General features: G+C 37.5%; 1 protein-coding gene across 1 annotated transcript; it reads right to left on the reverse strand.

The window, feature by feature from the left end:
- Positions 1–475: 475 nt before the first annotated feature.
- LOC143847650 (uncharacterized) lies at positions 476–12,630 on the reverse strand. The gene is made up of 2 exons (XM_077356534.1): positions 11,035–12,630; positions 476–4,156 (listed from the first exon to the last, which is right to left on the reverse strand). Exon 1 carries the CDS (start codon positions 12,387–12,389, stop codon positions 11,037–11,039), a length of 1,353 nt encoding a protein of 450 aa, XP_077212649.1. The 5' UTR covers positions 12,390–12,630; the 3' UTR covers positions 476–4,156; positions 11,035–11,036.
- Positions 12,631–14,209: the final 1,579 nt, after the last annotated feature.

A 14,209-nucleotide genomic window follows, 5' to 3' on the forward strand; every position in this document is an offset into this window, starting at 1 on the left:
AAAGGAGGAACCAAACTTAAAGGAAATCCCCTTTTTGAAGAACCAAAAAATGAACCAAAAAAAAAAAATTCCGTAAACCCAATCGATAATCACATAAGAAAAAAATGAAAACCCAAAACCTAATAATTTTTTTAAGAGAAAGACATTCCTTATAAGCATGGCATAACAAATCCAATTTCCAAGCTACTTCCTGGGCAATAAGCGTTAAGGTTTTGGCATTGCAAAACACTAGTAAAAATGCATGTGCAGTCCATTTACACGAGATAAAGAATCCACAAAGAGGATTTTCGTATCCACAAAAAAGAGAGATTTGAGATTTCTCATTAACATTTAAATGAATGTGTAATAAAATAGAAGCTCCACTAAAATGGTGTACTTAAGAACGAAGCTAAAAAATTGCCTCTGATAGAGGTTTAACATACAATATTTATACAATCGGTTGCTGGAAAAAACAACTCTTTGAGACCATTATGGAAGAATAAAAACTCAAGTCCAAATAGGTACTCATGGTGGTTTACAACAATAGCTGAGCTGAGAAACATCAAAAGGCTATCGTAGTTTACAAGAATTCTGTAATTTCAGAGGCAAAACCAAAAATTACATTAACTCAACTACTCACAGGACCAAGTCTAAAAAAAATCCAAACACACACAGGCAAGTAGGAAGATTAGTAAACAGCTACGCTAAACAGCTAGACAGATGGAAGAATAGCTTCAGTAGTAGCCCCAATAAATTGCTTCAGGACTTGGTATGGGCAGATTTCTCTCCCATGCGAGCAGCCGAAAAAGTCTCTTCTATGCCGTGGGAGAGCATGTAAGGAAATTCAGCTATGGTCAGTCACTTCACCTGGTTTTGTTCCTATGGTTGGAAGGCATTGAGCCATGGGCATGAGCTTATCATTCGAACCTAGTTCAAGGAATCCAACTGCTTGCATTCTTCACCATTTTTTGAATGTTTTGATCAAAATCTCTCTCTAAAGAACCCAAAGATGCAACCCTTTCGAATTTTGCCCATCTCCATGTTGAGTACGAAAATATAATAAAAATGTGTTGTCAATTACAATATATTTCAAACAAATTAATCTAAATTTGTCGTATATGTTCAAAGAGTTGCTTTTCTTCACTGAAGGAACCTCAAACACCACCTTATGAATAATGATGTTAGCAATTCCAAAGCTACCATAGTTGACCACATACTGCTTTCTTAGTTGCTAATAATTACAAATAAATGCAACTGAACTTTTCTCTTAATCTTCCAGATGTCCTTAAGAAACCGACGGTGATAGTGATATTATTTGATGTTATTGTGTTCATATAATAAGATCCTAATAGAGGGTGAGCTGTGAGCGGCGAGAGTCGTCCATTGTTGTTGCTAGTTCGCTTCTCAGTGAGAACGCAGCTATGGAAGAGTTGTTGGTACATGTGTTTGTCAAGCATCTAGCATATCGGATTGGTGACATGTGTAATCCGGTGAGAACCACATAGTGAAATCTTTTAGAAGTCTCCTCTCCGTGGATGTAGCTACAGACTGTGGTGAACAATGCATACCTATTTTCCTACTTTAGTTGGGATTGTCTTGAACTTGTTATTATTGTTATTGCAAATCTAGTTTGACAAACATTGCATATTGTTTCTCCCCCTGTGAATATCATTTCGCTCGTAGAAACTAAAATGAAAAGAAAAGTAAAAAAAAGTAAACTTGTGTTTTGTCGACCTACATGATTAAGCAGTGAAACATGTTGGCAGATGCCATGAAAATAAAAGGTCCAGTTATATATTTAATCATACCCAAAGTGTTCCATGTTTTGCAGTTTCCTCCATGGATTTGGTTTAACCATAATGGGACAAAATTCAAATGAATCATGCTCACTTGAAAGAAATGGCTCCAGTATGGTTCGAGTATTGTCCTCCTGTGAAGGAATGTTTAGGAAGAGCTGAGCTTACCATCCCCAAGGAAATACATGCAATTCCTTATGAACTACAAACCCAATGCGTTCTTAGCCTTGAGAGATAAGCAAGGCACTCCTAACATGAGGACGATTTCAGTTTTTAGAAGCTGAAGCAGCTATTTCTTAAGTGTGCGTAATCTCTAACTTAATGGGGATTATCACCTATCACTGAAATGATTCTCCAAATTAAAAAGTGGCTATTATAATTTTTTCTTTAATTTGATGCCAACATCCTTACATAAATGAGATTCATCAGAAACTATCACCTTCCAATATAATAATTTTCCAAATTAAGAACCGATCTTTACAATTTTTCTTGAATATGACACAAAAAACCTCACATTAATGAGATAAGTATTTTTACTGTGGTGTCTTTAATATTTTGTATGGGTTTTAGAGGCAAGGTGACATGTCCTCTTCTTGTACTTCTTTATTTCAATCAATAAAATTTCAGGTGCCACCCTGGGTTCCTATATAAATTCCTGGTTTAAAAAAAACACACGTGATGAGATTCCTCAACTTCCAATGTATGCAACCCTTAGACTAATTTCATCTTCTTATATTAGTAAAAATCAAACTCTGGTTTGATTGGAAATTTAAAATTTCATTTTGCATTGAAGGTTCAGTGAAATTACCCCGAAAATCAACCCGTTCTCATTATGATCAGCCTAGCTACATTGCATCGATCCATTACCATTTGTTTGTACATTTGCTAAGCTCTGACTAAATTGTTCTAAATAATAATCAATTACAACTGATTGCTATTAAATTCATCTCTCAGCTTGAAATTCAGAATTTCAGATCATGTTACAGGAAAATGGAATTTATTCACTCAACAGAGGTAATTGAACTGTGAAGTGAAAAAAAAATCTAATCTGATGATGCATAATAAAAAGTGAAACATGAATACCATCAGAACCCTACAGAACCCTAATTGTGTCCTAGATCAAATGCAAAACCAATGTAATTTGATGCAAACAGATTCATATTACTAAAAAAACCATAAATATGCCCAAAACCTGATCATCAAAATGAAACCTTCATCCAAAGAAACTCCAAATCCAAAATACAATATGCACCTGTTTAAGCAACAAAACCCCAAACATGTTATATCCCAACAGAAACTAAAAAAACACAAAGAAAACCCAACAAATCAGAGGAAAAAGAAATGGATAGAAGCGATAAATAGACACTATGACAGAACCATACCATATGGTCTCGATTATGTACGATTGCAGATTACGAAGAAGGAAATCCTGTGCTAATGTGTCGTCTGGAATTAGGAGCTTGTTTAGCAGTGTCATGAAGAATGAAAATGGGTCTACTTTTTTTTAGGCTGAAATGGGAAAACCTGAGGGTGGTAGAAACTTCACAAAGGAAGAGATGGCGAGAGCTCAGAAGCCGGAGAGAACGATGAGTCGCGAAAAGGATGGAGAGAATGACATGCCTTCTCCATTGTTATGACGTAATTAGGGGGCAAATAGAATCGTAGTGGCGAGATTACCCATAAAAGAACGAAAGTGATCGTGGGGATGACAACAGTCGGAGGAAGAGGAGTGGTCTAGATGGAAGTAGCTGGTGGGATATGATGAGAATTCAAGGCAAAGTAGGGAAGAAATTGTTAAGGATTCAGGCTTTTAGTATAGTAAGGATTCTCTGACAAAAATATCCAAGAAATTAGATAATCATACTTGGTTTTGGATTTTGAGAACTGATTATGATTCCAAAACTAATTATTGAATGCAAAACAAACAGAGCCTTAGCATTTAAGTTCTGTTGTTTTTTATAAGAACATGAACCAATGACTTTTGTAGGATAAACTATTGGTGAATCCCAGTATGACTGGGAATGTCAATAGTATATAACATTAAAAAAGGAAAGCATTTATGAAGTAGATTTTTCTCATATTGATGTCCGAAAGTAGCCATCCTATTACCAAAATGTACTAAACACTTAACATTCATCACATTAGAACCTACAGATCTATGAATCTGCATAACGACGCTTGAGCACCATTTCCTATCGAAGAGCATCCCAGTATACAGAAGTTGGGGAAATTCTTCTAATCTAACTCATGTAAAAGAACGAAAGATAGCATAGAAGTCTACATATTAAAAAAAATGGTCAGCAGGAAACCAAACCCCATGGAAGTATCTGGGTCGTAAGGACAGTTCGAGATTTGATGATTTGGCCCATTAGATTTTCCACCTGAAAATAGTAAAACTGTGAGGCATGATACAAATTCAAAAGGACACAATATTATTAGAAAAAAAAGGGCCAGAGGAGAGCCATAAGAAAAGGTGAATAGAAATAGTTTATTAAACGGAAAAGGGAAATAGAGCAACCTATAGACAAAATCAAAGCTTATTCCTCAAAAAAAGAAATAGAGCAACCCATTGACAATATCAAAAAATATTCCACAAAAGGAGAAATAGTGCAACCCATAGACAAAATCAAAACCTAGATGGATTAAAACCTCAGAAACAGTGAAAATCTACAAAACCATCACTAAAATCTGCACCTTGGTTATGAGGCAATTTGAGTATCCCACAGGGAAAGTGTAGGTTGGGACCCGTCTTAAGCTCTTGCCATGATAAAAAACACCTGATGGCTGCTATTTTTCTCAACATAAATTGAAGAAAAAAGTGGGAAAAAATGAAACCCAGAAACGGACGAGAAAGAGGGACATTGAAAAGAAATCAGAGCAATACATTGAAAAGAAACAAAAATAGCAAAGACCCCAGTGGAGAAGATGAATTTTTTTTTTTGAATGGTGAGTGGGGAAGATGATCTTAGCAATTCACTTTTAAACAAATTTTTTTAAAAATGATCCGAAACAACTGATAGCTGCCACTTCCCAGCAGTAATTGAACCAAAACTGGAAAAAATGAAACCTAGAAAAGAAGAAAGAGGGACAATATCTTGCTTCATGTATATTCTTCTTGCTTAGAGGAGCTGCTCCACATTACATCTGCTTCAAACATTCAAAGTCGTAGTCACCCTATACTATGATAAAGGCATCCAAAATAGGCAGAACAAATGGAAAGTTTGTGACCTCACTGAATTTTGTCATCGCCACAATCGTTGGACCCAAGATGACAACAATAGACAAAAGAGCCCACCAATCTCCCCTGTGAAAATCGAAGAAAATCATTGCCCCAATCAAATCCAGAATTCTTTTTCCACAATCTCTCCTCAAAGAAACCTCGAAATTTAGGAAGGGCTAGAAAATAAAGAAAATACAAAATCCAATTTTAATTAAAAAGAAAAGAGGAATGGGCGTAACAGATACTATTCTGAGAGAGAGAGAGAGAGACTATCAAAGTAGAGAAACTAAAAATAATTCCATACCCTATCCATGGATGTCTCCCCAAAGTGCCACCAGCACAAATCACCCCAAATTGAAGATGACGAAATTTCATTAAGGCATGTTTGGGAGATCGTTGACGAAGTGGAGATATGCCGAGAGGAGAGGTGAGGAAAGAGGAGAGAAAATGAAAAGAGATGGGTCCGAAAGGGTATAAATCTCGCCACAACCACCCCTCTTGGGAACGTAAAAGTGGAGTAAATCCTTATTGATTCAACTTCCAACCATTCGATTTCTTTCTTAAATAAGCAAAAATATCGTCGAAATTTAAGGAAAAGGCCTTATCTTCAAACGGCACCTCTTTTTCTTCTTTTTTTTAAATGGCAATATATTGAAAGAATGGAACCGAGATGGTCCATAAAAATACAAAGAAAAAAAAATTTACATAAAAAAAAGACTAAAATACATTTCACGGAGGGAGATGATCAAACCATTCCAAACCCTCTTTATGGACACCCGATCTCGCAAGGGAATCAGCTTCACCATTGGCTGATCTTCTAACAAATATAAACACTGTTAAAGTATAAAAAGATAAATAACGCCTTTCTCCAATAGCTTAAGCTTTTGGAGAAGTTGGTTAGTTAACATGGTATCAAAGCCAAAGGTCTCGAGTTCAAACCTCCCAGATAGCAAAATCCACATGCGATGGTCGGCCCAAAGTGGGACCACATGTGCCACGTGTTTGCCAAGTGGGCCACACGTGCGGGGGAGTGTTAAAGTATAAAAAGATAAATAACGCCTTTCTCCAACAGCTTAAGCTTTTGAAGAAGTTGGTTAGTTAACATATGGATGAACCGGAAACAAGATCAGCGATTTCCTCAAAGAAGCTAAGAAATCATCACGGTGGTGCAACCTTCCTAGATAGCCAACTGATTACGTTAGAAGAATCACCTTCCACAATCACCCTATCGAACATATCCCTACTCAAGCGTTTTATTCCTTAAAAAGCCGCTTTAACTTCCACTTCAGATGAGTCGCTTCTACCAATTGAGCCAGCAAAAGCCCAAGACACCACCCCTGCAGAATTCCTAGCAAGGCCACCAATACCAGCCGAGCCCGGATTACCCAAACTAGACCCGTCAAAGTTTATTTTCAAATACCCTTCAGGAGGAGCCTCCCATCTTTAAACTATCTTCTATCTCCTCACCCCTTCCCAACACACAATTCTAAATCCTTCCCATAGATCAAAAACTGAAACAAATTGAAACTGAGGAAGACTCTTCGCCCAAAAAATCACCAGAGCAATAATTTTCATAAATAACCAGTAAGATGACTTAGCCACTCCATTGAAAACTCTCGAATTTCTTTCTTTCCAAATAACCCACCACAAAGCTATCAAACATAGCTTCCAAAGCAATTTCCCTTTCTTCTTCCAAGACACAAAATCCCAACTCAACACAAGTTCTGGTATAAAGTTTGGGAAGATCCAACAGATACCAAACCAATCCAGAATGAGGCCCCAAATCTCCCTTGCAACCTTGAAATGAATAAACAGATGATCAATAGATTCACCATCTTCCATACAAAGCGGACAATAATCTACCAGCCACATTCCCCTTCTTCTAAGAAATTCAATGGTCTGAATCCTCCCACAGCAAACTGCCCAACCAAAAAAGAAAACTGATGGTGGCCCAAGGAATTTCCAAACGTTAGCTACAAGAGGGGAGCCTGAAGAATGCACCAACCAAGAATAAAATGACTTCACAGAGAAGAAGCTGGATGGGTCCCAGATCCAAATTCTTTTATCCACCCCACTTTTTTTTATATAGCAATTCTCAATCAAAAGAAGTAACCGAGAAATGGAATTTAACTCCCAGTCAAAAAAATTCCTTCTGAAGCTAGGCTTCCAAACCACCTTGGTGTCCACCCTCTCAAAACAATCACACACCAACACATCTTTCTTCAAAGCCACCGAGAACAAATCAGGAAAAAAAGCCTTCAAGGGTTCATCAGAGCACCAAGCATCCACCCAAAATTTTATACGATCCCCTTTGTAAACTTTAAACTGAATACCCTCCTCAAATCTTTGCTTGAACCTCAAAATATTTCACCAAACAGTCCCACCTTTCTTGCTATATGAATCATCCGAGCACCAATTCAAACCGCACCTCTTCATAATAAGGAAACAGAGGGGCTGATTTCTAATAATATCTAAAACAAATCTGACGTTTGGAATTTAGACTTTCGAAAGAAAATACAGATACAAAGTAAAGAAAAAAACTTTTGAAATTCTGTAGATTCAGAGGGGGTACCACGTGGCACACCCTCAGCATACCACATCCAGCTTTACGTATATATTATTAGATTTGAAAATTGTTCCAAATTGTCTTAAAAATATCCAATATCTAAAAAATTGTTGGGGACAACACTCTTTATCTTCCATCTACACGACAAAAAATACAAATTTATAAATAACTTTTCAATTATGTGATGATATTTCATATTTTAAGTATCCATGAGATTCTCAATCTGTCATTTAGTTTTTGTTTTATATTTGAAAATTATTCCATATTATCTTAAAAGTATCCAAAATTCATGAAATTGTTGGGTACACTTTAAAACTCTTTAGCTTACATATGACCGAAAATATAAATTTAGAAATTATTTTTTTAATTATATAACGGCATTTCAATTTTGCAAGTGTTGTTGAGTTTCTAAAAATTAATTGCATCGATCAATGCCTACCTAAAAGGGAGAAACCAAAATTATAAAATATTACAAAAAAAGAATTGTAGAATGGTTGATTGCGTTGCAGTGTCGAAAGAACACATTTTAGTTTACAAAGATAGTAAAAGTGTCATCTCTAATGGTCGTAGAAGGGTAGAAATGTTTTTTTCGTGTGCAACATTTGTGTAGAGAAGTAAATTTAAAAGGGTGTCTCATAGGAAGTTGCATAAATAAATTATACATGTTGGGGGGAAAATCAGGCGACCGACCAGATGATGACACATGGCAGCAGACCCACAGGAGCCCAAAGCCATCACTGCCTTATCCGGAGGGACACCCTTTACCCATACCGGGTAAGGGGCCATTGGCGGAAGTGGGAATCCGTCACTATCACCCATTAGATCACTTGCATGTCGCCGCCAAAGAGTACACTAGGTCCCCATCATATGCAACCCCCTTGATGTAGCGTATCCCTTAGAGGCGTAATAAGCTCCCCATTGCCCACCAGTTCATTGGCACACGTCGCCCGAACCTTCAAATCACAACCATTCCTTGTATCTCCTGGTTCTCCACACGACCGCACCACGCCCCAAAAGTCTCCAATCACCTTCATCCCCTTTTTTTTTCTTTTAAATGGTTTCATCAGCGATTGACATGGCGCCTTGAAATACATAACCTTCGCCGATAAAAGGAAACCCTCCGTTCCAAACCCAAGGCAATGCATCCTTCTAGTGCTAAGTTCTCATTATGTTTAGGGGTGCAACTCGGGTCGGGTTCAACCTAATTTTTGGCAGGGTTGGGTTGGGTTGGGAATTTATAACCCGACTGAAAATCGGGTTGGGTCGGGTTGGGGTATCAGGCAACCCGACCCGAATTGTAACCCACCATTTTCTGCTTAGGCTCCGTTCCTTTCGACATAAAAATGGCTAAGTTTTTTTTTTTTTCAAATTTTAGTAATATTTACGGTTTTAGACTTTTAGTCTTTTATTTTTAGGCTTTTAATAGTTAAGACTATATCATTGACCCTTCATTTCTAACTTGCCATATTGGATCCATTAGTGTCTTAATTAGATGAATTATATGACATCCGTGCAAATTTTTTGAGGAAAAATACTGGCAACAGAAGCACAAGTGGGGCCAACATATTTAGTGGTCTAAACACGATTTAATATGGAAATTGGGTAGGGTTGGGTTGGGTCGGGTTGAGAAAATTGTTCCCCGGGTTGGATCGGGTTGAACCCCGCTGTGTTGGAACTCGGGTTGGGTCGGGTTATACCCCGCCGGGGTTGGAACTCGGGTTGGGTCGGGTTGAACCCCGCCGGGTTGGAACTCGGGTTGAACCCCGCCGGGTTGGAACTCAGGTTGGGTCGGGTTGGGTTGGCCTCAACCCGACCCGAGTTGCACCCCTAATTATGTTTGCCTTTATCTAACTTGAGCGTTTGAAGGTTCTGATGCAGAGAAAGCGTCGAAAACGACGAAGAAATTTCACATCCGGTCTAGATCTGCAATCTACAACAAATGTGCAGAAATTTTCAAAAAAAAAGAGGATTGATTTGCAAGAATTTTAGGGACGGAAATATCTAAAATACGGATTTGAAAATTTATTCTCGACAAACTAAAATGAGATCTATAAACAGGAATTAAAGAATAGCAAATAAGGATAATGCGTAGAAAATTGGATAAAAATTCCCAAGATAGGAAAAGAAAATTACAAACTTCATGTGATCTCGCACTCGACAAGATTTTCTCCCGGTGTGCCGGATCTTGCACTTGACAAGATGAACCAATGATCCGAAGAGGAATGCACATCAATCCATGACGGTGCAAATCTCTAACGGATGAAACCTCCATCTCCTCTCTTGGAACACCTCCAAGCCCCCTACAAACTCCCAAATCTCCAAAAATCACATTTTCAAAAAGTCTAAACACTACCTTCCAACCCCTATTGATAGAGAAAAATCGCAGCCTTCTTAAGTCACTTATGACCTCATACTAGAGTGAAGAAGAAGTCTTTGAGTATAGAAACACTAACAAAATCGTCGATTAGCAGTAAACGAGCCTGAGCCCAAAGTAACGTGATCTAATGGAGACCGAATTGCAAACCGAATTGCATGCAAGAACATGATCTAATGGAGACAATGAAGCTAAGCCAGAAACATGCATTTCATGTGGTTTTTTATCAGGCTTATGACATATCTTTGCATGATGCAGGATTGTGTGCATTAACACCATGGGAGAGTACATGGTAGTTGAAATTTCGGAAGGGGAATCTAACAGCCCTATCTTGAGACTATGCCAGTAAACCTCTGCATAAAGAATCTCTTACAAGTTTTCTGATCAAGTTTATATGACATCTTTTTGCATGCTACGGGGTTGAGTCAATTACACCCTAGGGTTGGTGCAACAGAAATAGAATAACAATCACAAGTTAAAAGCCTAAATTTAACCTAAAACAAAACCACGAATATATCTCAATATTTAAAAAGAGTAAGATATGGAGTTGCCTCAAGGAGAAAACAACAGGCAAAAGGCAAAGCTACTTGCATAAATTTCAATTCCATGCTAATCAAAAAAGAGTCTTAGATGATACAGATACACCCTTTTCACCTCAAAACACTTTCCTTATTTCACATAATTACACTCTATACATTTCTTACACACTTTATAACTTTAAAACAGTTCTAAACTAGTAAAACTCAAATTAGAATTACTCCAGAACAAAAATAAAAACTGACAACTAAGCCAAATCTCCGGTAAAAGATTAAATTTCTCCCTAATATAATTTGTAACTATAAATCATCCCTAATTCAACCTTTCTACTTCAAGTTAAACCCTTTGAATTCAAAAGAGAACATGCAAATGAACCTCAACAAACACCAAGAGTTCTCATTACAGAACGTATAAAGCTCAGATTTTCCAATAGAGAAGCTGTTCCACAGGTCAATAGAGTTTGCTTATGATTACTAAAGCAGCTCTAAACTGATTTTACCTTTAAAACATGAACAACAAGAAGATGAAAGAAAAAGAAAAGGCAGCTCTAAACTGATTTTACCTTTAAGGCTCGTTAGGCGTCGTAGGTAATGGAACTAGACTCTTCTTGTAAACCATGAAGTTAGGGCAGTAATAATCACAAGGACTAATCCCATCAGACATCTCAACAGGCATGTGGAACTCTCTCAACTCTTCTGTTTCCGGATCATAAGAGAAGACTGCCGATCCCATACAAAACAGCAAAACCTTTCCACCCTCACAGGGCAATGGCCATGAATGCAGAACGTCTACTTCCTTCTTTCTGAGTACTGTCTCCAATCCAATCGAATACATCTTCGAAAATTCCTTGTCTTCGTTCATGATCCATAACTCTATTTTATTTCTGCCTCCGATTATAGTAGTGCAACAAAGCGTACCTTCCCATTCTCCAATCGCAACCTCATATTCTCGATCCACCCCCTTTTCGAGTAGGATTTCAGGTGGGATGAGATTGGCATGTTTTACATCAGGGTAGATTTCAAGTGGAAGTGGGATGATAGTGGAGATTTCAGGTGGAAGTGGGATGAGAGTGGCATGATTTCCATCAGGGTTGAACTCCACAATGCTATGGGAATATTGAATTTTCCAATACAAAAGGCCGCCTATGTAAAATGAATGAGAACCAAAATACAAATCGTAGGAGACGATGATGTTCGCTCTAGATAACTCCCACTCATTTGTCTCCGAAGAAAATACAAGGAAACGAAGTACATGTTCGTGGCTGCGATACACCAAATCTTCGAAAGGGTAAACTAGTTTATAACAAGGATTGGCTTTCGAAAGTGGGTCGAAAGCCAATCCCTTATAATAGAAGAATTCTATTCGGTGACCCTTGAATTTTTCTTCGATATCCCTTAAAGGGGGGTCAGGGATGAAATGGGTTTCTCTAGTTACAGGATTATATAAGTACTGTTGTTTCCCATTATACACAGCGAGCAATCCATTGCAAGATGCAGTGACCCAAGTTTCTGTTTTGGGGACGAGTTCGAGCGAAAGATGAGGTTCAAGATTTCCATCAACGGATAGGAATTTCAAATATAGATTTTCCTTGTCATAGAAGACAAGGTTTGGGGGAGTAGAATGGATTGGTTCGCCTATACGGTTTTTGAGGAAAGCCAAATTGAAATCTCTATAGTCATAGAAAACAAGATTTGGGCATTCGGATTTGAATCTGAAGCCGAGAGGCTTCATTGGGAGGAATTGTACTAGTGAATTCTTCTCCATGTTTCTTCTTCTTCCTCCCAACATCATAAGATTATATTGAGATATATTTGTGTAGGAAAGTCTTGATTGAGAAGAAAAATACAGAGAAAAAGACATACCACTGTTCTTCGGCCGGAAAACAGAGGATAGCCCAAGGAACCTCGATAAAATCATAGTTGCAGGGGAGAAAGTAGAGAACGTAAAAATAAGGGTTTCGTTTTACTAAGGATTAGGGTTAGGGTTTTAGTTGGGCTCTACCCTTTTCTGAATGTGGGAGTGATTTTCGCCCTAGAATAACTATCTCAGATGACTGTAAATAGGGTTTCGTTTTACTATCAGGGTTTAAGGCTAGGGTTTTAGTGTTGAAAAATAATGAGCTTGTCCGAGCTTCAGAACGCACAATCGTGATATTCGCGCTAAATATTAGGATTAGGGAGAAGATGCTCAACGGTAACCTAAACTACTGGTTTAAAGTCACTAATAAATCAGGACCGTTTAGGTAATCAAACGGTCTAAATTGATCAAACGTGGGTCTAAATATAAATGGATTAATAATTTATTAATGAGAAATTAAGGGCTATTATAGTCATCATACATTAAAAGGGTGTCCTTATCAATTGGAGTGGCCGCCGATTCAAGACATATTGCTCACTTAGCTTAGAAACGAGGAGATTTTAGTAATTTGCTGAAATTCAGTAAGTATAATAAACACTTTGAGTACTGGGGGTGCAACTTGAACTCGGGTCGGGTGGGTCAGGTTTTCCAAAACCCTACCCTACTAGAGAATTATCTCGGGTCGGGCCTTTTTTTTTTTTTTCTTTACAGCAAAACCCGAGATTCGTAAACCCAACCCTACCCAAGATAGTTTCTCAGGATGGGTCCGGTCGGGTTGGGTCTTCATTTTTATTTTTTCGCGCGGGATAGTGACTAATTTTAAAGATTATAGTTTAAAAAAAAAATTTCACACCAAAAATCTCTAATTTTCTGTCATAAAGTGTATAAATTTGAGAAGGACACTATATTTTCACATAACATACATGATCACCTCAAGAGATACTTAAGACCTGGGATTGAGTCGGGTTTTCCAATTTAAAAGCCGACCCTATCCAAGACCCGGGATTTTTGAACCCGACTCATTTTCTTTTCGGCTCGGGTAAAACCTAACCCAAGTTGAAGCCCTAACTTTGACTTATGGAAGTGGGTTAATCAGTGACTAGCTTAGTTTCCTAAATATAAATAAATACTCAATTTTACGAATAACTGAGATTTTACATGTTATATGCAAAAGTTAGCCGTGAAATTACCCAGCAAATCCCTGAGAATTTATTCGATGTGTGCATCTGAATTCAGTATATTTTAAATAGTACTGTGGGCCCACTTCATGGGATGATCCAAACCATTCATTGATAGAAACTAGCTCCATAGGATAATCCTAACCCTACAATCTATAGAGGATCTATAGACATTTCTATGATGGGCAATCCCATGGTAGATCGAAGGGTTAGGATCATCCTATGGAGATGATTCATGCAGTGCTGCAGCCTAATTACGACGTTGTGGCCCAACAAATGAATGGTTTGGATCATCATATGATGTGGGCTGCATAGTTCATTTTGAAAATATTGAACTTCATGTGCACTACATATAAAATATTCCAAAATTCATAAAATTGTTGGGTGCACTTTAAAACTCTTTATCTTCCGTTTATATGACCTAAATATATAAATTAATTTTGTAATCAATTTTTTAATTGCTGTTGAGTTTCTAAAAATTAATTGCATCGGTCAATGCCTACCAAAAAGAGAAACTAAAATTATAAGATATTACAAAAAAAACAAAGGAGTTGTAGAATGATTAATTGGGTTGCAGCGTTGAGAGAACACATTTTAGTTTACAAAGATAGTACAAGTGTCATTTCTAATGGTTGAAGAGGGCTACAAAGATAGTACAAGTGTCATTTTTTTGGGAAAAATGCATTTGGGAAAAGAGGAAGT

Source organism: Tasmannia lanceolata, unplaced genomic scaffold, assembly GCF_043159265.1.
Source record: "Tasmannia lanceolata isolate RefF3 unplaced genomic scaffold, GAP_Taslan_0.1 ptg000002l, whole genome shotgun sequence".
Taxonomy (NCBI): domain Eukaryota; kingdom Viridiplantae; phylum Streptophyta; class Magnoliopsida; order Canellales; family Winteraceae; genus Tasmannia; species Tasmannia lanceolata.

Excerpts from the sequence above, each read along its gene's own strand:
- LOC143847650 (XM_077356534.1), bottom strand. The coding sequence starts at position 12,389 with ATGATTTTATCGAGGTTCCTTGGGCTATCCTCTGTTTTCCGGCCGAAG.